Source organism: Ochotona curzoniae, unplaced genomic scaffold (genome assembly GCF_017591425.1).
Source record: "Ochotona curzoniae isolate NIBS_2020 unplaced genomic scaffold, NIBS_Ocur_1.0 scaffold_3208, whole genome shotgun sequence".
Classification (NCBI taxonomy): Eukaryota; Metazoa; Chordata; class Mammalia; order Lagomorpha; family Ochotonidae; genus Ochotona; species Ochotona curzoniae.
Window position 1 is genome coordinate 2252315 of NW_024467106.1, and position 24011 is coordinate 2276325.

At 59.3% G+C, this 24011-nt stretch overlaps 3 protein-coding genes across 6 annotated transcripts in view; 2 read left to right on the top strand and 1 right to left on the bottom strand.

Annotated features, from left to right (window-relative positions):
- TSC1 (TSC complex subunit 1) overlaps nucleotides 1-7775 on the top strand; it is a 61075-nt gene extending 53300 nt beyond the window's left edge. Inside the window, exons 19-23 of the mRNA XM_041004370.1 lie at nucleotides 661-771; nucleotides 1222-1344; nucleotides 3634-3821; nucleotides 4215-4376; nucleotides 4692-7775. Coding sequence (XP_040860304.1) covers nucleotides 661-771; nucleotides 1222-1344; nucleotides 3634-3821; nucleotides 4215-4376; nucleotides 4692-5190 — 1083 coding nt within the window. The 3' untranslated portion in view covers nucleotides 5191-7775. The remainder of the gene's footprint in view (nucleotides 1-660; nucleotides 772-1221; nucleotides 1345-3633; nucleotides 3822-4214; nucleotides 4377-4691) is intronic.
- Nucleotides 7776-9922: 2147 nt separating this feature from the next.
- On the bottom strand, nucleotides 9923-17285 carry SPACA9 (sperm acrosome associated 9). Of its 3 annotated transcripts, XM_040962988.1 has the most exons (5): nucleotides 17122-17285; nucleotides 13194-13356; nucleotides 11610-11812; nucleotides 10832-10979; nucleotides 9923-10027 (listed from the first exon to the last, which is right to left on the bottom strand). In XM_040962988.1, the coding sequence occupies exons 2-5, from the start codon at nucleotides 13335-13337 to the stop codon at nucleotides 10016-10018; spliced, it is 507 nt and encodes a 168-aa protein (XP_040818922.1). In that variant the 5' UTR covers nucleotides 13338-13356; nucleotides 17122-17285; the 3' UTR covers nucleotides 9923-10015. The 3 variants fall into 3 exon arrangements, with proteins under 3 accessions (XP_040818922.1, XP_040818920.1, XP_040818921.1); XM_040962986.1 differs by lacking the exon at nucleotides 9923-10027 and having other exon boundaries at nucleotides 10649-10979; XM_040962987.1 differs by lacking the exon at nucleotides 9923-10027 and having other exon boundaries at nucleotides 10649-10979; nucleotides 17095-17200.
- A 554-nt stretch (nucleotides 17286-17839) lies between these two features.
- AK8 (adenylate kinase 8) overlaps nucleotides 17840-24011 on the top strand; it is a 124098-nt gene continuing 117926 nt past the window's right edge. The window contains exons 1-2 of one of the 2 annotated variants that reach the window (XM_040963758.1): nucleotides 17840-17923; nucleotides 19949-20033. In XM_040963758.1, coding sequence (XP_040819692.1) covers nucleotides 17840-17923; nucleotides 19949-20033 — 169 coding nt within the window. The remainder of the gene's footprint in view (nucleotides 17924-19948; nucleotides 20034-24011) is intronic. The other variant, XM_040963759.1, reaches the window with a different exon arrangement.

The window sequence follows — 24011 nt, forward strand, 5'->3', positions numbered from 1 at the left end:
CCTCCCTGCATCTGGTTGGGAGTTCACACGGTGCCCAGCAGGTGTCGCTCCCGCTCCACAGCATCCTGTGAGCTGGAGGCGCAGCCTTGGGCTCTCGGGCAGTTTGAAAACTGGATCTGAAGTCTTGTTGTTTTTCTTTCTTTTTTTAATGTTTAAGATTTATTTATTTTTACTGGAAAGTCAGATATACAGAGAGGAGGGCAGAGAGGAAGATCCTTCGTCTGTTGATTCACTTCCCAAGTGGCCACAACGGCTGGAGCTGTGCTAATCCAAAGCCAGGAGCCTGGAACTTCTTCTGGGTCTCCCATGTGGTGCAGGATCCCAAAGCTTTGGGCCGTCCTCCACTGCTTTCTTAGGCTACAAGCAGGGAGCCAGATGGGAAGCAGGGCTGCTGGGATTAGAACCTGTGCCTATATGGGATCCCAGCATGTACAAGGCGAGATTGCTAGCCACTAGGCTACCACACTGGGCCCTGTTGTTTTCTTAAACAGTAAGAACCCAGAAAGCAACCATAATTTTCAAAATTCAGACTCTAAATCCTGATGGCCCAAGAACAGTGGCACGATAGAATCACGCATTCCCGGCGAGGTGTGGACCAGCAGCCAGGGGCTCGTGGGCTGATGCTGGTCCTGCTGGGACTACCTGTGTGTGTCTGGGCAGACCAAGCTGGAGGACTCCAGGAACACGATCGCAGAGCTGCGCATGGAGCTGAAGAAGGCCAACAGCAAGGTGTGTCACACGGAGCTGCTGCTCAGCCAGGTCTCCCAGAAGGTGAGCTGCACAGGCTGCGGGGTGTGAGCCCCCACACCCCACAGGGAGGAAGGGTGCCCCCACACCCCACAGGGAGGAAGGGTGCCCCCACACCCCACAGGGAGGAAGGGTGCTCCCCACACCCTTCATGGAGCATTCTCTCGGTAAATGATGAAAGCTTCATGGGGTCATGGGGCTGTGACTCCTTCCTCTTGGGGGTTCACTGCACTCTTAAAGTCCTTTACGCAGGTCGGTCCCACTGGGCTTCGACCCCTGGACCTGCCCCTGCTGTGGGGGGCACGTGTGCCAGGGACCCCGCACAGCTGTGTTCTGCCCACATAGGACTCAGTCTGGTGGTTCCCTCTGACCACCAGCAGTGGTGGCAGGGTTGGAACTGAGGGGGTCTGGTCTGCGGGCGGCCTTTGGTGGTCTGGTGTGGTCGAGTGCTCACTGGGCGTGTGTTTCGTCCAGCTCTCCAACAGTGAGTCGGTGCAGCAGCAGATGGAGTTCTTGAACAGGCAACTGCTGGTGCTCGGCGAGGTCAATGAATTGTACCTGGAGCAGCTGCAGAATAAGCACTCAGACACCACCAAGGTGGGCAGGCATGGGAGCTGGGGGCACCCAGGCCCTGGATACAGGTGGGGTCGGGCCAGTCCCAGGGGAGCATGCTTTGGGCACAGGCAGTGGACGGCATGTCACACGGAGTGCCTGTGAGCGAGCTACGGTGCTTCTGGCTTGGCGGGACCAGCACTTGGTTCTCTCCCCTCAGCGGGTCCCTGTAAGCTCCATGAGGCAGACTCAGACACCGAGTGGTACAGAGTAATGTGAAGGTGGCACCTTTCCACCCATCTCTGTGCTCCCTGGAGAGAGGGGAGGGACAGGGAGAGCACAGCCCAGAGGATGAGCCAGGCTGCAGCACAGCGCTAGCGGGACCCTGGGCCCGCTGCACAGGCCTGCCGGGGCCGAGGGACCTGCTGGCCCTCCCAGTTCCTGCAGGTGCTGGCCCTGTCCCAGCCAGTAGTGCCTCAGCCTCAGCAGGGGTGCTGGGACATAGGTTCTCGATCACCTCACACAAGCCTTGAGACATGTTAGGGAGAGAATAGGAATATTGTATTAGGAATAGCATTTCAATAGTAAATGCTGCAGTGTTTCCTATACTGCCCTTCACACGTGGCCTTCTCCTCGAGACTTCCTGGGTTTGTTCTTCATAAAGCCCCTTTTTAGGGGGGCTGGAGATGGATGGCTTCCATGGTGGACTTGGGTTTCTGAGCCCTTCTCAGCTCCCAGATTCAGGCTGTCCGTGGCCAGCTAACTGGAGCTTTCTCTCGGGTGGACTTAGGGTAGCCTGGGGAGAAGTGGAAGGCAGAGCCGGGGCCTCCTCCTTCTCTCTGCCAACTTGAACAGCCACCTGACCTCTGGCTCCGTGGAAATTCTTAGAACCTTTCAGGAAGCCCTGGGTGACACATCCTGTGCCCCTAATTGCCAAGATTGTGCCCCCTTGCCCATCATTTCTTTTGAACCAATGAAGATCTGTCCTTGACTGGGCACTCATGTCACTCTGGTGGGTCCAGGGGAGGAGGGGTGGGAGTCTGGACCTCCGATGGAAGCTGAGCAAGGATCTTGGAAGGACCCTGGCTGTCCTGGTCGCTGGGTGACGCAGTGTGGCCTGTCCTCAGCAGCCATGCCACACCCTACTCCGTCCCCCACGCCAGCCCAGCCCAGACTCCAGGGCCACAGAACACGTCCTCTTGGCATGTGGCTAACAGTATCTTCCTGTGTCCAGTCTCTGGTTGTAACACACAGGTCAGTAGAAATGGTTATTCTGCATCATTTACGGAATAACAATGGGAAGAAAAGGCTCCCAGATGTTCAGGCCAGCTGCAGGACTTTCCTGGAGGATCTGTGATCCACTGTGGTTCTTGGGTGCGAAGAACCCAGGTCAGAGGCACCGCCACTGCTGAAGCCATTTAGTGTAGCTGCCCAGGCGCATCACCTGCAGGCACTTGCAAGCTACGGACTATTCGAGTCCCACAACAGGAAGTGTTAAGTTTGCCAGTGTGCGCTGATGTTAGGGTATCTCCTTGCTGTCCATCAGATCCTATGTTGTGTACACACACAGGCACACATGACACTTCTTCCTAAGTGGCTGTGCCGACCCAGGTGGGCTGCAGGCAGACAGGCAGGTGGGCTGGTAAGTGGGCAGACAGACAGGTAGGTGGACTGCGGGCAGGTGAGTTGGTAAGCAGGTGGGCAGGTGGACTGGTAGGCATGTGAGCTGAGGGCGGGCAGGTGGGCTGTGTGCAGGAGGGCTAGTGGGCTGGCAAGCAGGTGGACAGGTGGACTGGCAGCTGGCCATCTGCAGAACTGCCCCCCCAGCACCTCATCCCTTGCCTCCATCCCTGTTGGTAGTAAGAGAGAAAGGGGAAGGAGGCAAATGAGCCAGGGGCCACTGTGCCAGTGAGAGCCTGCGCACTGGCACGCTGTGTTTGGTTTGCTGGTTTGTGAATGCGCCTGTTTGCACAGATAATTGTCCTGCAGTTTTGTGGTCGGTCTGTGAGTCTTCTCCCAGTGCCATTCGTTGTAAAATCTTGGCCAACGTAAGACGTGCTGTTGTTCCCCCGCCATTATGTAGCACTAGACGTGCGAGTGTTTGCAGTGTTGGCTCCTGTGGAGAGTGCGGTGGAATGTCTGCTCCTCGGGGATGGGCTAAAGGGGGCTTCCAGGCACTCAGCCGCCCAGCTTCCAGAAGGCTCCCTGCTAACACTCAGCCAGCCTACCTTCTGGAAAGTTCCCCTGCTAACACTCAGCCACCCTCCTACCGGAAGGCTCCCCCGCTCTCTACTTCTGTTGCTTCCTGAGGTGTATACTCACCTTTTGTTTTAGGAAATGGAAATGATGAAAGCTGCCTGTCGGAAAGAACTAGAGAAAAGCAGAAGCCACGTCCTCCTGCAGAGTCAGAGGCTCGACAGCTCGCAGAAGCGGGTCCTGGAGCTGGAATCTCACCTGGCCAAGAAGGACCACCTGCTTTTGGAGCAGAAAAAATACTTAGAGGGTGTCAAGCTGCAGGCAAGGTAACTTTGCCCCAGAAGGGCATTTAGAGTGATATACTCTTTTAAATGTGTTTTATTGGAAAGGAAGATTTACAGAGGAAAGGAGAGACAGAGAGGGAAAGATATTGTACCAGCTGGCTCATTCCCAAGACGGCCACAGTGGTTAGAGTTGAGCCAATCCAAAGCCAGTGGCTTCTCACAGGTCTCCCGAATAGGTACAGGTCCCAAGGCTTTGGACTGTCACAGGCCACAGGCAGGGAGCTGGATGGGAAGTGGAGCACCGGCATACAAATTGGTGCCCACGTGGATTGCTGGTGCTACAGGCGGAGGGTTAACTTGTTGAGCCACCGCACCCCATGGTGCATTCTTTATCTGGTGGAACTTGCCACCTCCCAGCTGGTGTATGTCTTTCAGGGAACAGCTGCAAGCTGCCGAGAGCAGGTATGAGGCCCAGAAAAGGATTACCCAGATGTTTGAGTTGGAGATCTTGGACTTGTATGGCAGACTGGAGAAAGATGGCCTCCTGAGGAAACTTGAGGAAGACAAGACGGAAGCAGCTGAAGCAGCAGAGGAGAGGTAAGGATGAGAGCCGTGCCGCTGCTTGCAAGAGTGGGACTGCATCCCACGGCACAGAGAGCAGCAGTGTGTGAGCCATGGCCACAACCCCGAGCTCGCTGCCCTCAGCCCTCCTGGCTGCAGGTCACGTTCGTGGGCCAGGTGCTCTCCAGCACCTCTGCTTGTGACATGCTTTTCTCCGGATGAGCTCTGTTGCTTGGGTGCCCTGGGCGATGCAGACAGAGGGTGCGTGGGGCCGTGATTTTATCTTCCGCTTGCGCACGACCCCAGTCATAGCTTCTCTTCCCGCCCCTGCCCCTTTCCGGCTTCTTTCAGGCTTGGCTGCTGTAACGATGGTTGCTCGGATTCTGTGGCGGGCCACAAAGACAAGGCGCCTGGTCACAATGGTGAGACCAGGACCACCAGGCCCAGCAGCACTCGGGGGAGCAGCGGCGGCAGCAGCGAGCTTTCCACCCCAGAGAAACCTCCAAACCTGAGGGCAGGCCCGTTCAGCAGCCGGTGGGAAGGCAGCATGGTGGGGGAGGCCGCGCCTGGCATGCCCACCACCGTGGGCTCCCTGCCCAGTTCCCAAAGCTTCCTGGGCATGAAAGCCCGGGAGTTATTTCGTAACAAGAGCGAGAGCCAGTGTGATGAGGACGGTGTGAGCATCAGCAGCCTTTCTGAGGCTCTGAAGCCAGAGCTGGGCAAGGACTCGGGGGTGGAAGGCAAGACTGCCCTGAGCCTTGATGGTGCCCGCCCGGCTCCCCCGAGCCCGGACGGTGTGGGCCAGCTGCGTATCATGGACTACAATGAGACTCAGCACGGACACAGCTGAGGCTGAGGGTCAGTCAGTGTTAACCCGCATGGCGTTGGCGTGGAACAGGAGGTGTGACCGCACGTTTCTAAGCTTTCCTGTTTCCGGGGTCTACGTGGCTAGCTCCCGAGCTGCAGGCGGGAGGGAGGGCCTGTGGACAGCTGACTGAAGGCGCAACGGTTTTTGAATCCAGCATTGAAATGCCACTTCACGTTCCCCTGACCCATCCCCGAGCCCCTCCTTCGGTGCCCGGCAGTGTGTACTAGGCCAGGTGCCAGCTTGAGTTCCTCAGTAGCTTTATTTTTCCCTTCTCCCCAATGGTTGCACCCTTTGAGCCTGTGCAATATGAGGCCAGATGGAGCCCTGAGTCCAGCACACCACTCTGCTTTCCTGAAGCTCAGAGGGCAGGACGGGGTGGCTCTCAGATAGGTGGTTGGTGGCCCACCAGGTAAGTCTGGGTTTGTCCCGCGAGGAGGATGCCGCCTGCCAGGCGGAGCGGCTGGCCACGGGAGCTGCTCCCAAGGGCTTTTTCCTGCTCTCCGTTCTATAGTTGAGCATCTCAAGCAGCCAGTCTAGAAAACAATGGTGTATTTGCCTTGACCCTCTCTCGGTGGCTCTGATAAGCTTCCTGGAAAGGTCTCCTGAGCAGACGTCTTGTTTCCAAACCGCAGGGCTGGCGCTGTGGGGCCCAGCCTCGTCCCCCACCCCTCCCTCGGCCCACCTCTTATTTATTTGGTGTTTGCTTGAGCGCTGGTGTGGTGCTGACCACAGGCTGGACCGGGTGAGGTGGGAGACAGCTGCTGCCTGCGGGAGGCCTGGGGCAGTCTGGGGCACCAGGGTGGCCCGAGGCGGTCAAGGCCGCAGCTGCCTGCACAGAGGTGCTCGCGTGGGAGTAGGGGCGCCTCCTGGAGCAAGAGAGCAGATGTTTCACACCGACCCTAACGTGAGTGGGGCTCTCGCTCTCCAGGGAGCTTGTCTCTCCTTCCTGTGGCAGAGCCACGGAAGGCTGAGTCGGTTAGCCAGGGCTACCCGCCCCTGCAGGCTCCCATGAGCGGACACCTGTCAGAACGCTGCGGGTTCAAGCAACGCTCCAGACGTAAATGCTGGAAGACTCACAAGTGTGGCCTGGTGTTCTGGCTGAAGCAAGCGGTCAAAATAAGAGATACAGCCAGGAAGGGGTGAAGGAGGCCTCCATGGTACGAATTTTGCTGCACTCAGCAGTTGCCACCACATGAGAGTAAAAGGCTTTTTCTTTTTTTCTTTTTTTTTTTTTCTTTTCTTTTAATGTGGCAAAGAAACATATATATATGTACTCTAGTCTCCCCAGCCGGAGGGAACTAGTGGACGGGAGCCTGCACGTCAAGGTGATACTGGCAAGAAGACCTGCTGTGGACAGGAGCTGTGAGTGGATTAGCTGACTCGCAGCGCCCAGGAGGTCGCATCCCTGCCGCCTCAGCTCCCCCGAGGCCGCGCACCTGGGCGCACCTCGTGGGGTGTCTGTCACGCTTTTAACTCAGCTTTGTCCAAAGGAAGGAAGGCTTAAAGTGCAGTACTTTGCAGTTTCCTGGTTCCATCGTAGGGAAGGACAGCGCAGACTCAGAAAGGAAAACGTTCCAGACTCCTAATTAAGGCCAATTTTTAAGTTCTTTCCCCTCCCGCCAGAACACACACAGCGGGCTCTGAAGGCGTGGCTTTCCTGGCAGGTGTCCTGGGGGACTGCAGGAGCACAGGGAAGGAAGGAGGCCATTGGTGCCCAGGGTGCGCGGCCAGGGCTGGTGACCCAGCTCAAAGCCAGCCTTCTCCAGCAGGGCACCAGCTTGGGTTCCTCGAGGTCAGGAAACTGAGCCGGTGTCGCGGTGAAGTTCCCCACCCCAGGGCTCGACCCCCAGGGTCGGTTGGTCAGTTGGCTGGTCAGTCTGGTTTTGCTTTGAAAGTGATTGTCTTGCTGAGAACTGGTCATGCTACGGCAAATTCTAAGCATGCAGTGAGATGGTGGAGGCACTCGCAGGGCGCCGGTCAGGCCTGGCCAGGACGTGAGCGTGCTCAGGGTGATGGTGGCAGGGGGAGGAGCATCAGGGTGAAGGGCAGCCCAGTGCTGCTGAGGCGGCTTGGGGTTCGGAACTGTCGGGGTCAGTGGTCAGGAAGAGCTATGACCTGCTCTCCAGGCTGTCGGCCAGTGTGGTAGCCACCTGTCCCCTGCATGGCATAGTGTGCAGAGGGACCACAGCCTCTGGGGACAGAACTGTCTGCTGCAGAAGCTGAGCACGTGGGGCTTGAGGTGATAGGTTTTTCTGTAGATTTTAGAAAAGCATTGACAAGGCAATGCGGTGTTTACAGACTGTCACTGTGGGGTTGTGCACATTAGGCATCCCGGAGGCGGGAGGCACCGGCCTTGGAGGCGAGGGCCAGGACCGGCGTGCCTGAGGCGGTGAGGTGGACAGGCTGCTGACAGGAGGAGAAGTGCCTGACCTTTGGGGCTTTGCAGAGTCTGATCGGGGCCACAGGTGCGGGTGTGATGGAAGAGCCCCATCGTTTCTGTCATGTGGCCAGGGGAAACAGTTGGTGTTCTTCGAAGGTCCTAGAAGCCTCTGGCGAGGAGAAAAACGCGCCCTCCCACCACCTGGGCCAGCCAGGGAGGCCAGCGCTTGCTGGGCGAAGCCCACATGTGTGTAGAGGACCCAGCTTCAGTGCCTGCTGAGTGAGGGCGGGACTCCTGTGGTGGTCAGCTCCCGAGCCGGAGGAGAGCTGAGCAGAGGGGACACAAGGCGTGTGGCTCCGTGTGGCTCCGTGTGGCCAGCGGGCAGCAAGAGCTTCCACACGTGCCGAGAGCAGGAAAGAGCTGGAGCTGCCGTAGGAGTAGCGCTCGATGAACTGGGGGATTTTCTCAGGGAAGCAGGAGGAAGTGTGCTGGGCTCGGACGGCAAGCTGAGCCAGGCACTGTGGTGTTGGTATTCTGACAGGGGTCCGTGGAGAAGCCTGGTGCCCTGGTGCAGGTCTGCCAGGCTGGTGTGCAGTGCCCCAGGCCATACACTGTGCCGTCTCGGTGTGCTTCCAGTTCTGGCCTGAGGTTATGTCTTCACACCCTAGGTTCTGTGAAAGGATCCCCTCTCTTCCCCAATTGCTGGAAAGTTCTTGGTTGCACGTGATGAAGCTTTTCTGTATAGGTGAGGCCACAGACTGGCCCCAGGCTGCTGCTGCTGTGACTTGGTCCCCAAGTGGTTCCTGTGCACCTCCATGACTTGGGGGTGCAGGTGGGGATGGCGGGGGGCAGGATCTGCAGCCTCAGCCTGCTGTTGTGCAGGTTCACCGTGACCCTAAGGGAGGAGTGGGTGCAGCTGCGGGCATGCGTACCTAGAGAGCCGAGCTACTGCAGTGTGGCCTGTTTGGCCTTGAAGCAACTTCCTGAAGGCCGAAGACCTTTATCCCCCTTCCACATGCCATTACCTGCCCTCTGGGATAAATAGGCCGGTTTAGCTGTTGGAATAGCTCTTTTAGAAGACACCCCCGGAGTCTGGCACCCCCCAGCATAGTTGGGTGGGCAGGAGGGTGCGGGGCTGCAGCCTGTGGCCTCGCTCGCCCGCTAGGCAGCCGGACGTTTTGTGCTAGAAGAATCAGTGACTGCTCAGCAGAGCCATCCGCGGGCCACAGATACCGTTAGGACAAACAGATTTTGCTGTGACATGATCTAGTTTTATAATCAATCATGAACAAACCATATGTGGCTGACTTGCAGTTTAAAGGGTCCCTTCAGTGAAAAGGAACATTTTTTAACTTTTTAGTTAAGTTGAAACAAGACATCTCTTGTCAGAAGGCTTAACCTTTCCCGCCTCTGACTCAGGCAGGTCCACAGTCCACTTCAGATGCCACAGAAATGAACTACAAGAGAAATGGTACAATCTTGGCGAATGGGGATTGGAATCAAAAGGGTTTTGCTGTCCTTAGAATGTTCTAAAATGTCAAGGCAGTTGCTTGTGTTTAACTGTGAACAAATAAAAATTTATTGTTTTGCACTACCCTGCTGAATGGGCATGGAATGACTCAGCTGACCTGGAGGTGCTTAGGAGTGAGGTGGGGGCACTAACCCAGACACCAGTCTGGAGGGGCTGCTGGGGGAAGCGGCCAATGCAGGGGGCTGCCGCCTCAGGCCACTTGTTTGGCACAAGCATGGATCCCATCTGCTGCATATCCGTAGCCCTGACGTGACACTGCAGGGGCACAGAGAGGCCCTGAGAGCCAGCAGGCGGTGGGGCTGCGGGGTCAGTGGGCAGGGGAGGGCTCCAATGGCGTCTTTCTGGTGGAGCCTAGCTGCCGCTGTGGCCTACAACCCATCAGTGCTGAGCTGTTTGTGTTACTGCCCCATCTTGCCCTGGATGTTTTTTGGAGGAGGGCAAGAAGCTCCAGGCACCTGACTGAGTGCGCCAGCCTGGCCTGGGAGCCTGCAGGAAGGTACCAGTACAGATCTATGCCGGCTGGCACCGCTGGGTGGCTACACTCTGCCCACTTGGAGAGCAGAAGCGGCCCCTTCGAGACCTAGACCTCGGAGGTGGCAGGTTTGAATCTGTGTGGAGAAAGCAGGTTTTCTTGCCTGAGTGGGTCCATACGCTGTATGCCCTTGGACAAACATGAACATGGGCGTTCTGACCCCCGTGGGTCGTGAACACCAAGCCCTCCCAGGCCGACTGTCTCCCTGCCGTCTGCCAGTGGCCTTGCTTGGGCCGGGGCACTGCACTACACTGCGTTCCCTCAGTGTCACTCGGGGACAAACCAGAAGCCCAGCCAAGCAGAGAGGTGGTACAACACTTTGTATTCTCGACCGTCTCCCCCTGAAGAAGCAACAATACAGAAGCTAAGTCGTCCCCTGTGAAGGGAAAAACCTACAGTCAGACACCACGCCTGCCCGGGCCCAGGAGCCGGGGACACAGAGCTTTGGGCCTCAGCTCAGCGCTTGTTCCAAGCCACAGACTCAGACTCTTGGCTTCTGTCGGGGCCTCTTCACCCTCTCCCAGGTAAAGCAGTGGGAAAGGCGGGCTCAGCCCCTTGCCTCTGGCCCAGGGAACTAAACACACAGAGGTTCAACATGCAAGCAGGGTCACCCAGCCTAGCTCGCAGGGCCAGCCTGGGCCTCGCCTGTGGTCTTGGCTGTGGGGGCAGGGGACTAGGTGGTCTCCAGGCTGATGGCTTACACAGGGAGGTCAGAGCCCACTGCCTGGGTGGGTGTGGCTCAGAGCGGGCCCAGGCCTCAGTGCCCCTCCCCTCTGCCAATGGCATGGCTGGGGCACCAGTCGGGGAGGTTGGGAGGGGTCATCAGCATAGTCTCACACTTACAGGTGGAAAGCGAGACATTGAAGCAAGTGGAAGAGGGAGGATCTTAACGTGCACTGGCCCCTGGGGTTAGCAGCCAGGCCCGAGGACGCACCAAGAAGGGACCAAGCAGCGGAAAGCAGAGGCCGTGGTGCAGCACGCCCCCACCCCGGCTTGCTTACAGTTTCCCACCGGGTGGCCGCCAGGGAGGTTTGGAAAATTTCCTGCCTTCCCCCCTGGCTGTGGGGCCGTCTTTCGCCAGTTGACACTTGTGTTTTGTGAGCCACAGCTGGGGGCCCGTGGCTTGGACGGGACGGGCTGCCCCTGCGGTGGCCTGTTGCTGCGCTGGCAGCTCACTCACGTGCTGCAGTACTTTTCGGGGCAGCTTCTCCGAGTGAGCGATCCATTCTTTCATCAAGTCCAGCACGATGGGAATGAGGCTGACCACGCCCCCGTAGTGGTTCCTGGCCTCGTCACAGCTCAGGTGGTTCACCACGTCGTGTGGGTACCTGGAGGACCACAGGAGGGGATGGTGGGCGGTCAGCAGCAGCCACACCACAGACACGGCTGGGGGCTGCGGAGGCTCCAGAACTGGACATGACACGCCCAGACACTCTGTCCCCACAGATCCTGACTCAGGTCCTAGGGTGGGAGGACCTGCACGTTGAGCAGTGTGGCCCACAGAACCCGCGGTGAGGGGCCCAGGCCCCGGCTGGGCTCTTCCTTTAGCCCCCGACCCTGTGCTCTGGACTACCTGGGCAGGATGGCAGGAGAGCACCCAGAGAGGGTGCTGCCCCCATGGGGCCCCACGACTTCATGTCGGTAAGGACCTGCGTGGGCTTCTGCAAGCGGCCTTGTCTATGGCCTGGCTTCCCATGGGTCATTCCAACAAATTCAAAGTGGGGGCGGGAATAATCCACCCAAGGGAGTTGGAAGCCGCCTGCCCGCTGGGCCGGGGCTCCAGGCTGCCCCTGCTCTGCACACACAGGCCACACCTCCCCTGTGGGCCTGGGCTCCTGGCTCCCCGCCTGCTCCTGCTCCTCCCCACACACAGGCCACACCACGCTCAGGGGCCCCGGCTCCCAGCTGCCTGCTCGGCACGTGCAAGCCACACTGCCCCCACGGGCCCAGGGACGCACTTGGCCCTGAGGCTGCTCAGGTCGTTGCTGTGGCTGACGAGGGTTTTGCATTTCTCCAGGAGGTTGTTGGTGACAGGGGTGCCGGAGTGCAGGGCCTCAAAACGTTGGCACAGCTTGTTCAACTCCGAGCAGATGTCCAGGAACATGAGCAGGATCCGCCGGTCTGTGGAGTTGTTGCAGTAGTGCTCCATGTAGCTCTGCACCTGCAAGGCCGGTACGTGAGCTGGGCTGTGTGTGTGTGTGTGTCCACGTGAGCTGGGCTGTGCCTGCCAGGTGCCAAGGTGTGTGTGTGTCCACGTGAGCTGGGCTGTGCTGCCAGGAGCCAAGGTGTGTGTGTGTGTGTGTGTCCACGCGAGCTGGGCTGTGCTGCCAGGCGCCAAGGGGTGTGTGTGTGTGTGTGTGTGTGTGTGTGTGTGTGTGTGTGTCCACGTGACCTGGGCTGTGCTGCCAGGTGCCAAGGTGTGTGTGTGTGTGTCCACGTGAGCTGGGCTGTGCCTGCCAGATGCTGTTGTGTGTGTGTGTCCACGTGAGCTGGGCTGTGCTGCCAGGAGCCAAGGTGTGTGTGTGTGTGTGTGTCCACGCGAGCTGGGCTGTGCTGCCAGGCGCCAAGGGGTGTGTGTGTGTGTGTGTGTGTGTGTGTGTGTGTGTGTGTGTCCACGCGAGCTGGGCTGTGCCTGCCAGGCGCCAAGGTGTGTGTGTCCTCGTGAGCTGGGCTGTGCCTGCCAGATGCTGTTGTGTGTGTGAGTGCACTCCCTGTTCCTATGGGCCCTGGGCTGTGGGGTGTCAGTCGCGTTCAGACATTGTAATGAATGGCTCAGTGTAGCATCCCGTGGAAACGGATGCTCCAGGTAAGCTAGGCAGAATTCGAAACTTCCTGCATCACCTCAGTGTCTCCTAGTTCCAGGTCCATGGACATTCTGAAGCCCTCTCCTGTAACATCACACAGCATCCCGGGCACTGGTGCATCTCAGCACTCCTCACGGAAGCCCTGCACGCCAGGCAGGCCCCTTTGAGCACTCATCTCACACCAAGACCAGGGGTCCTGGAGGTCAGAGAGCAAGAGGCTTCACGGAGTCAGCCCCCTGTTCATGTGCCTGAGCGAGCAGCTGAGGATGACCCAAACCCTCGGGGCCCTGCATCTGTGCAGACCCAGAGGAAGTTACTGGCTTTGCGCTGCTGTGCCCATCTGGGGAGTGGAGCAGTGGCTGGAAGAGCTGTCTCCTTTGTGTGTGCCCAGCCTTTGGTCTTGAGACCTCCAACTCCTGCAAGGTGACCTTGGCCGGCAGCTGATCCCCAGGGCAGATACGGGTCAAGCAGAAACATCTGCCAAAGCAACTACGGGTGCGCCTGGCAGCCGTGGTTTCTGTGGGAGAGACCAGGTCCATGTGGCTGCTATTCAGCCCCCAGCCCTCACAGCCCCACCCGGCACACCAGCCTGGCTCCCTGCTGGTGGAGGGAAACCAGCTGGCCCAAGGTCATGGGAGGGTCTGTATCCACAGCCACGTCCACTGCTCACACGCATGTGTTGTTGGGAAATGAGTGAACCCCTGGACACCCCCCCGGTGAGCCCTGACGGGGATGCACCTGTCCAATGCTGGAAATCGGCCGGATCTTGTCGTGGGCGCTCTCCCGGCAGCGCTCCAGCGCGGCAATGAACGTGAACTGCTGCTGCTGGAAGAGCTTGTCCTTCTGCTCGATGCTGCGCAGGCATTCCTTCACCTCGTTCATGTTCGTGGTCCCCCGAGCTCTGTGGGAGGGGAAGCGCAGCAGTGAGGCCTCCGCGCTGGACGGGCGGGACCCCGGGCAGAGACTCCCCGACCCTCACAGCACCCTGCGGGGACACATCCATGGGACTTCCTTCCCTCAGCTGTGCAGAGTTTAGGCCTCACTTTCCCCAGACTGTGGTTCCCTAAACACACACAGATACACATACAGACACACAGAAATACACACCCTGACAGGCACACACCTACACATATACACACACAGACACACATCTATAGACACCACACCCACAAATACACAGAAACAGTACACACACACACACAGAGCGTCCCATGCCCCCTTAGAGTGATGGCAAAAACCCTGACATCCAGGGTCATAAAAACGCCACAGGACCCAGAGGCAGCTTTTAAAGTGCTGCCACTCGGTGATCACTGGGCAGGCCAGCAGCTCCTTGTGTGTTCAGCAGGGGCAGTGGATGCATGGCTGTCCAGCTGGAGCCAGTGTCCTGCCCTGAACTGCCATGGCAGTCCGAACCTCAGGTTTGGATTCCCAAGCAGGGTGTCAGCTGGGGGCTCCCCACCTCCCCACAACCCTGGACTAGCAGCCAGAAGGCCCTGTTCATACGGGCGGTGCCAGTGGCATTCACATGTGAGCAGCACAGGGTGGAGGTTCTGTCCCCACAGCGTGGGTTCTGACGGCTACATGCACCTCACCTGCTCACAGCTAACCGGGGAACCTCAGTGGTCAGCTCTCCTTAACTGCTGGGGGGCAGGGAGGGAAGGAGGGTGGGCCCAGCTTGTGTCTGTCATATTTGCCAACAGCCACCACGAATCCAGGCTCCACCTGCCAGCCAGTGCCGCGGCAGCCAGCGTCAGAGGTCGGGGAGGACCCGGGAAGCTTGAGGCTGGGAAAAACACAGTCCTAGGTTCCTGGCAGGCCATGGGGAGGGGTGAGAACAGCATGGGGCCAGGCGTGCTTCCCTCAGCACACAGAGCCCAGGGCAGCCACAGCTGGAGCATGGACATGGCAAGGGCAGGGGGCAGCAGGGCACAACACACAGTCACGTGGCTCTCAAGGAACACCCCAAGAGGCATGCTGCTGCTCACCCCAGATCACCTGGGCCTGCTGTCAGTCTAGCAGGGCCGGCTCCCAGCAGGCAATGGGCCGACCCATGCGTGCGCCACTGTGGCTCCCCGTGACTGGGCCTGGGCTCAGGTCCCTCTCCACCCGGAGTGGGCAGCCGGGGAGGCGGGATGAAGGCTTCCAGCAGCACCTTGGGCCAGTCCCCTCCTGTGATGGGGTGCAGATGGCACAGCGGTTTTCCGCATTGTCTCCCGTGGCTCTGGCCTCCACAGAATCGAGACCAGGGAAACCCCTCACCTCCGTGCAAGGCCAAAGGACCTCAGCAATCCGGAGAGGGAGAGGAAAAACGCCAACTAGCTTGAGACTGGGCTGCTGTGTTCTGCTGACCCACAGCCTCGGGCTCAGGGGAGTATACGCCCCCGAGCCTGCCTTCGTGGGCAGAGATCTTGCTTAAGAACGAGGTGAGGACACCCCTTTCTGATTCTCATGTAGTCTTGGCACTTCCCCCACAAGCCTCGCCCGCGGCACTCTAGTTCCAGCCACAGCCTCCAAGTGACCCAGGGTTTAAGATATTGGTGGTGGGGCAGGGTAGGGGAGAGTGCCCATTGAGTGGGGTGGGAGAGCTGGGGTGGGGGAGTGTGCCCACTGAGCTCAGAGCTGTGGCTGGCAGTGGTCAGGGAAATACTGGATTTCACACATTCCTGCCTTCAGCTCCGGGTTTACCCTTGGGGGTGTGACATGAGGCAGCAGGTGTTAAGTGGTGGAGCCTAGAAGTGCAGGGGTGGGAGATGGGGAAGGGAAGGGACCGGTTCCTGTGGCCGGCACAGCACAGGCATGGTGTGCACTCTGGTCCTGAAACTAGTGAGGGTGCTTCTGGCAGCCGGGCCTCCTGGAGGGTAGGGGGATGGGAATTGGGTCTTGAAAAGGTGAGTGTTGGGAGGGGAGACTGGCCTAGAGGTTAAAGTGGATATGTGGGAGGGGCAGAGGGCAGAGGATGGGGCCAGACAGAAGGATGGCAGGCGTTGGGGCTGGGCATCTACAAGGCCTGTCAGCAGAGGGGTGCACATCTTCCCATGCTCAGACCAGTCGGAGCTGGATCCAACAGCACCAGCCTTGTCCTGGGGGCGCTTGCATGGGCTGCATGGAGGAGGAGGAGCAAACACCGCCCCCCACACACACTCTGCGGGGCGCTCACAGTGTGACCCGCCTCTTCCCACCCTGGATTCCATGTGGAAGCAAGCCGGCACGCCAAGCGCCTGAGTCACCCAACCCCCTTCGGAGAGCCCGTCCTCTTGCTGGCCCACAGCGCCTGGCCCTCTCAGCCCAGAGCAGCCCTTTCTGTGCCTGGCTCACAGCCACCCTCTTGGGGCTCCTGCGGGCTGCAGGCTTGGTGGGAGGCCCCACCCTGCGAGCAGAGCCGAGGCGCTCTTGAGCCTGAGTCGTCAACAGAGCAGCTGCAACCAGCAAGCCCCGCCCCCAGTGTCTGTGGGGCGACGAGGGGCCTGAGAAGCGCAGGTAGGGTGGGGGTGGGGCTCCCCTTAGGTTTCGGGCTTTCATTGCTTTGTATTTTTTTCCAGGCTGTTATAAAAAGTGCCTATGGCTTAAAGTAAATGAGAAAGGCAGGTCACTTCGGGAATGTCCAGGGAGCGACAGGTGCCGCACCACGTGCAGACGTGCTGCCTCCTCGGCTCCACCTGGCCCTGCCGAGGCTAGGGCTGCGGGCACTGTGGGGAAGCAGCACCGCTGGCTTTCCTGGGGTAGGGCGAGCCTCCAGGCTGCAGTGAGGTAACCACTGACTGGCCAAGGCTTCCCCCGGTCTGGCCTCAGTTTACCCAGCTGTGCAATGCGGGAGCTATGGGGTAGAGGCTCTTCAGTAGGCCTTCTGGGCTTTACAAAGCTGACAAGGCCAGGGCCCAGTGACTGACACGGCGGTTCAACAGGCTAATCCACCTCGCAGCACGGACATCCCATATGAACGCCGGTTCATATCCCGGTGCTCCACCGCCCTTCCAGCTCCCTGCTTGTGGGCTGGGAAAGCGGCAGAGGACGGCCTAAACAAAGCCTTGGAGCCTGTACCCATGTGGCGGATCCAGAGCAAGTTCTGGCTTGAAATCAGCTCAGCTCCAGCTGTTGCAGCCACTTGGGCAGTGAACCAACAGGCTGATGATCTTTCTATTTATTCTGCTCTCTGTAAATCTGCCTTTTCAATTAAAACGAATCTTAAAAAACGATCAAAAAGGCCCAGAACGGGAAAGGACTCCTGGTGCCCCACACAGCCAGCTACTCTTGCCTGGTGGGGTCTCAGTTCTTCATTTATAACTTCAGGTGAAGCCACTGCTGCAATGACTGCATGAGGCCCCCTCCCTCCATCACTGCCTCCGACCGCAGGCCCCACCGCGCAGAGCACGCCCCTGTCGGGGGACTCCAATTTGGTGCTGCCTCTGGTCACCGGGCAGTCTGCCTCCATAATGGACACTGACAGCAGCCCGGGGAGGGAGCCACATCTGCACCCTGGGGCGTGTGGGACAAGAACCCACCCTTCCCACCGGGAATGAGCCTGAGTCGCCCAGCTCCTTTCCCGACCGCGCCCCACCCCAGCCTCTCCAGGGCCAGCAGCCCTCCGCCTCCCCCCACTTTCCGGCACCCCAATCCCCGGCTTCAGGCCCAGGGCCTTCACCCTGGCTTGTCCGAAAGCGGCCTCCACCTCAGACTGCTCTGAAGCTGCGGGCGACTCCGTGGGTGTCAGGACCCCGCAGGGGCGCGGAGGCCCCCCTTCTCCGTCTGGGCTTGGGGCCCCGAGCGGGCGGGTGGGGGCCTTGGCTCGGATTGTTACCGCGGGAGCCATGGCAACCGGGCCCGTGCCCTCCGGCCCCCGTGCCCTCCGGCCCCACCCTAGGAGCTCGGGAGGCAGGAGAGGTCAGCGTGACGGGGTGGGGGACCTGGACTCGCTGTCCTCCCCGTGGGGCGTCCCGCCCGTGGCCGAGCCCACTCTCCCCGGCGTCTAGTATCACAGACGCAGAAGCTGTTGCCCAGAAGGCAGAGCCCCGGCCGGCCCACGAGGTCAGTGCCCGGCGGCAACGCTGAAGCAGGATCCGCCAGCACCCTGCGCCCCTGGGGGACCGACGGGCCCCTTCCTGGGTGCTGTCGGGGCGTCAGGGTGCGGCGAGACCCCATCCTGGAAGCTCCCCAAAGGCGCAGCGGGAGGGTCTTCCACCCGGAGACGAGGCCGGGGGACGGGAAGGAACTTGCCCAGGCCTACGGAGCGCGTCTGCTGAGGAGGTCGGGCCGAGGGCAGCAAGGGCCGCGGCGGCTGCGGCGCTCCGGCCGGCAGGGACCTGAGCGGCGGCCGGCGCGCGGTGATGGCGTGCGACGCCGCGCCCTGGCAACGCGGTTACTAGGCAGCGGCGCGCCGCGGCGGCTCCATGGACGCGACCACTTTCCCGCACCGCATCCCCCCGGAGATGCCCCAGTACGGACAGGCCAACCACATCTTCGAGCTGATGCAGGTGACACGGCTAGCGCTGTCCTCGGCCCACCTCGGGGTGCGCGTCCTGCGTCGCCAGGACCCTGAGGTGGACACCCACGGGCCTGCCCGGGTTGGCCCCGGGGAGACCCCGGAGGGAAGGAGAAGGGAAGGCGAGGAGGGCTGGATTGCTTGGCCACCGGCTGGCCTCAGCGTCTGGAGCAAAGGCCGCCACCCCCACACACCCCTTTTCCCGACGGGCCGGCCGTGAGATGAGATATTCCAAGCCTGTGGGGGTTGTGAGCCCAGTGTCCAGGTGGCTGAGCTGGGTCCCCACTGCCCAGCCGCTCCTCAGAGGCTCTGGGCTCACTGTGCCGCCTTGGGTCATGCCTGTCGGTGCCCCAGTTGTCCCTTCTACACCTCCTGAGGGTAAAGGACTAGAAGGACCACATGAAGGGGCTGAGAGCCCAGTTTCCAGAACATTCTTCTATTCTTCGGTACACCCTGCACCCCCACCTGGCGGAGGCTGGGCCAGCGTCAGCCTCTGACCTACACGCTGCGGAGCTGAGCTCAGCGCCTGTCACCCCTGACAGCGACAAGACTGTGGGCCTCGTTTTGATTACATCCATTTTTACCTGCACTCATTTCTAAAAAAGAAAGGTTTATTTTATTTTTGTTTAAAAGATAGAGTTACAGAGAAACAGGCATGGGAGAGAAAGCTCTTCCATCTGCTAGTTCACTCCCCAAACGGCTGCAATGGCTGAGGCTGAACCAATCCAAAGCCAGGAGCCAGAAGCCAGCAGCCTCTTCCGGGTCTCCCATGTGGGTGCAGGGTCCCAAGGCTTTGGGCCGTCCTCGACTGCTTTCCCAGGCCACAAGCAGGGAGCTGGATGGGAAGTGGAGCTGCCAGGATTAGAACCGATGCCCACATGAGGTGCAGGTACTGCACTTAGGCGTTTGGCCTGCATGCTGCCGTGCCGGCCCTGTTCACTCCATGTTGTGTGTATGTGTGCTCCCAGCATTCTATGGAGTCTTACCACACAAGTGTGTTCCCTGCCACATTTAGTATCTCTTGAAATCAAATGAGGACTAAGTAACTCCCTCTTGCCTCCTCCTAAGCAGGATCCTCAAAGCTGTGACCCTGGTGCTTTATCTGACGCACATTACACACGCACCCTATCATGTGATGGTGAAAAGGAAGCCTTTTCCGGATGCATTGTGCGAAATCCTGCTTGGCACCTGGAGCTAGCCCAGCAGCGCGGCTTTGGGCGGGTCGGGGGGCTGAGGCCCTGGTGAGGGGGCAGCCTCACATGATTCAGCCTCTTTGTGCTGCCACCACTCACATTCCTGCTGCCACCTGTCCCTAGGCCACCTGCCTGTCGCCTTGGCTTGGTTCCGGGCAGTCCCTCCGGTTCTGAGCCACTAGAGGCTGCCTTCCCCTGTAGGTTCGCTTCGTGGGATTGAACAGCCAGAAGCTCCTGGCCCCGTTAGCCGTATGGCTGGCAGACATACTGCCACGCTCCAGAGGGTTGTGGCAGTGGCTGTCTGTGCTGCATCCGGTGCCCTGGGGTGCCTGCGAGAAGCCCTGGCATGGCAGGGTGGGCCAGGCAGGCAGTGAGGCCCGCAGACTCCCTGGCCTGGTGGCAGTCAGGTGAACAGGGGCGAGAAGCGAGGCAAAAGGCAAAGGTGTGGCGGGGCATGGGACAGGGAGACAAAGCGTAGGTCAAAGGGTGAGTGTCTGTTCCCACTGAGGACCGAGGAGACATGAGTTGATGCTGACCGAGATGGGAGGAAAGGGACAGCGAGCTCATGTGCTGAGAGAGAGCCCAGGGGGGCTTGGGCGCTGCCTGCTTCGGCCCAGCCCACCTCCCTCCAGGGGCCTCCCCAAGAGCATACACGCTGTCCCCCACCAGCCTCTGCTCACAGGGACCCCAGCAGACAGCAGCTAGGGCGTGGCTGGTCCCCAGGCTCAAGGCAGCAGAGACAGCAGGCGCCATCACTGTTTTGGTGGCCACCAGGGTGCCCCCACAGGTGCTAACTTCCCCGAGGTCTGCCCTGTGCCCCACAGAGCATGCTGGAGCGGCTGCTGATCCACCAGCCCGAAGACCCCATCTCGTTCATGATTGAGCACCTGCAGCTTGACAACGATGATGGTGAGCATGCTGTTGCCCTCCTCCTCCTCCTCCTCCTCCTCCTCCTCTCCAGGACCTGGCTGGGCAGCACTCCAGCATACTTCTGTCTGAAGGGAAGTCAGTGGAGGCTGGTGGGGGCAGGGTGGTAGATGATCTCCACAATTGGCAGTGGGGGTTAATTGGAAAAAAAAAAAAAAAAACTTCTGTTGGAGTGCGACTGGTAAGAATTCTCTTGCCAAGTTATTAAAATGCAAACCTCAGAGTGGCCCAGCGAATCAATTATTAATGCTTTCGCCTGCCCTCACTGGTGTCGCCTGTTGGGTTTAAGCTCTCTGATCACTCTGCTTGTCAGGTGCAAATTTGGTTTCTGGTCTACCTAGACAGGCACGCACTTGGGCTTTTCCGACGGGCTCATTAATGAGACGGCCACCGTTAACGAGTTCCAGAGCTCCCCCCACCCCCCAAACCTCGGCCCCAGCGGGTTGGCTGGACCCAAGGCCAGAGCAAGGTCCGGGGAGGAGGGAGGAGGGAGGCAGGTGAGCATGGAGGACCCCTTCCTGTCCTGGCTGAGCCATGAGCGAGCAATTGTGGCTTGGGGCCTGGATGGTGGCTTTCTTGGGGCGTCTCTGGTGTTGGCAGCCAACACTCCAGGGGAAGCTACACAGTGCACAGTGCAGGGGGCAGGGATGGAGGCCCAGGATGCCCAGGGTGTGGGGCTAGAGGGCCTCCAGTGAGATGCGCTGTCGTTCACACGGGAGACAGGAGAGGGGGCTGCTCTCTGCAGGGCGCCCTGTGTGCCAGCCTGCAGGCCCCACTGGCTTCGAGCTTGGTCATGTCGCGTCCCGGCCCCTGGAGTGCCTCTTTCTCATCCCCTCCTTAGGCACAAATGGCTGACTCTGTGTGCATTCCCTGCTCAGCCGTATGCGCAGGGGAGCTGGAGCTATGACAGGGCCAGGCTAGGAGGACTGCCTTCCAGAACTGTCCAGACCCTCTGGCCGGCAGCGTCCCATTCCCCAGGCAGCACCCTTGGTTCTGCAGCCTCTCCCCTCTGAGCCACCGCTTCCTCCTCCGCAGGCTGCTGTCTCATTGTGGGGCTCCCTGTGTTGGGTCCTGCTGCTCCCAATTCACCTGCCCTGCCCCCGACAGTCCCCCAGACCCCTCCAGCCTTGCTGTGTTTGCCAGAGGAGGAACCGGCTGCGTCTCCCTTCCCGTTCCGGAGCCGCCTGGGGCTGTAGCCGTGTGCTAAGAGGGCTGCTGGCCTCAGTTCTGCCCGGCCACATCTCTCCCGTGCTCACCTCCCCGCCACCCCACCTCCAAAAACAACCAAATAAATGTAAGGAGGCAAAGCAAAACCCAACCGGAAGTGAAATGACCGCCAAGTGGAGGTGGCCCTCCTGCAGCCCCAGCCACGGTCCTGGGTGCCTTCAGCTCTGTGATCTGCCACCCTCCCACCCCCATTCAGTCATGACAAGGCAGGGAGAGAACCTCACTCGCTCTCGGACTCAGTGTCCTCATCCACAAAGTGGGCAGGTGTTGTGAAGCTCTGGCCTGGCCAGCGTGACAAGGCGAAGCGTGGACAGGTCCCTGCTGTTCTGTGGGTCTGTCCCATCCACAGCATCTGCTTGTGACAGGTGCCACGAGCTCTCCCCGAGAAGAGTGCTCAGTCATCACGCAGCTGCTTGAGCTCTGGGACGTGGTGGCACCTGTCACAAGCAGATTTCCGCGTTGGGCTGCACTGTCCTGCCTTGGGCCACATCTCCGCCCCACTCCTCCGTGGGAAGACCAGATCTTCAGGGTCCAGCTGTCTGCTGCCGAAACACCAGCTCTCTGGACCAGCCATCACCCTGGTGGTGAAGAGGCCCCTTGGGGTGCCCACATTCTGTGCCGGAAGACCCAAGTTGAATCTCAGCTCGGCTCCTGACACTGGCTTCCTGTGAACAGGCGCCCTGGGAGGCAGCACTGGTGGCTGGCGTAGCTGGGGACCCAAGGCAGGGAGTGACCCAGCACACGGGAGGGCACTCAGTCCGTCTGTGCATTTGTCTACCTTTCTCTGTCTCAACTAAACAAAAGTTTTTACATTCAAATAAATAAAAAATCTAAAACCTAAGAAAAAAACATCTGTCAGGTTTGGACATACTGAGCTGAAGCCGGCGGGACAGCCGTCCCCACAGCCGCCCCTCATGCTGGCCTCTTTGTCAGCTCCAGCTGCTGTCCTCGACATTCTTGAGGTTGTGGGGTCCCCGTAACTGCCCTGCATGGTGCCTTGCCTCTTCCGCTCGTTCCAGCGTGGTACATGAGGCCTGGAGGGCGCTGTGATGTTCCCCCTCCGTGCCCAGGCTAGCCGTCGGCCCTGCTGCGCCCCTGGAGCCGGGGCCCCTGACCCTTCGGTTCCCAGGCCCCGGGGTTAGCCGCATCTGATGGCCACCCCGCCAGCGACTGGCGTGGGCACAGACGGGGCTCCAGACGCCCCCATGGGCGTGCACGGGAGGGCGCGGGGGGAGCCGGCACATGGGCTGGCAGCCCGTTTGCCGCGAGAAAAGCAGATTTAGTACAAAGTGAGCGTTTACGGTAGCCCTGGGCAATATTAAAGCAGGCGGCGGTGTATATAATGGTATGTTTCGTTTCTTATCAAACGTTTGTCCAAGAAAGCTGTGTATTAGAGCTCCAATACCTAAGGGTTTTCTTGTGAATTCTAAATCATGCTCCTAGTTAAACCTCAAAAGGATCTGTGGATGGAAAGGTTTTTTGATTTCCTTTGAAGCGGTGGTGAGAAGTTGATTACTCCTGGCAGGCAGGCAGCTCTCTATGACTCTGTTTATAAATAATTACTCATGAGCAGGCCTGCAGTTTCAAGGTGTTAGATTTTAAGAAACCGAAATTAATCACATAAATGAGTGCGGGAAATTAGAGGCAGTGGGGAGGGGGTGGGGAGGGCCGAGGCTGCTTGCTGTTAAAATGTCTTGGTAAAAGGTGTGCAGTCTGGGGGCGCTCACCCGGGAGGGGCTGGGCCCTGGCAGCCCTCAAGCAGCTTTCCCATTGTCAAGACTGACCCAGACTTGGGAGTCGGACCCCCAGAGGCCCCTATGTGTCGGGACACCTCCTCCTGGGGCTCCACCAGCCCTGAGCCCGTCTGCGGCTGGCAGCTGTTTGGATGAACAGCCTCCGGCCGCGTCCACACCAGCGAGGCCAGCATTGTCCCAGTGTGTGGCCTGAGCCCTGGTCCCTCGACCGCCCTCCCTGCTTCCTCCCAACCCAGGCCCTCCTCGGTACCCCAGCTCCAGTCTCCCCTCATCTTTTTTTTAAATTATTTTTTAAATTTTACCATTTTTTATTATATTTTTGGCAATCTTTACATAGTTAATTAAGGTAAAAAGTTTCAAAGGCTACAGGAAAGTGGATAAGACTATTATTTCCACATTGTTTCCTTCATGTATCTGAGGAAAAGGGGGTTTTGAGAGGGAAGCCCCACCCAGTCTCATACCCACCCCAGGTCCCAGATGTGGGCATGCTCCGAGGGTCTTGCTCAAGTGGTTTTGATAGTTCAACAGTTATGAATTGCTGTCAGTCTCACCACTCCAAGCACGATGAAGTCGCTGAAGAATCCACTGGTTGACACAGTCCATCTTAGAGTCTCCATTTGCCCAGTTTTTCACTGCCAACATGTAGCTGGGGTAGTTGATTGATTTGTTCTGTCCTCTGTCTTTTCATGGTTAAGGTTCCGAGTCTCGCATTTCGATTGAGGAGATCCCTGAAGAAACTTTGTCTGATGTGTTCCCAGACCAGGTTCTTGTGTGTACTTGCAAGTACAGGGCCGGGCACAGTCCACCGCCCCGATCAGCTGGTGGTTTCAATTGCTGGGTCAATTCTGTTTCCAGCGCTGTCTTCCACTGGGACCAATGGGTGTTGCAGTTCAGCCTGATTCTGCCCAGCACATACTCGGCCCTCACATAAACCAGTGGGAGCTGCAGCCTAGTTAGAGCGACCCACAGTAACCCCCAC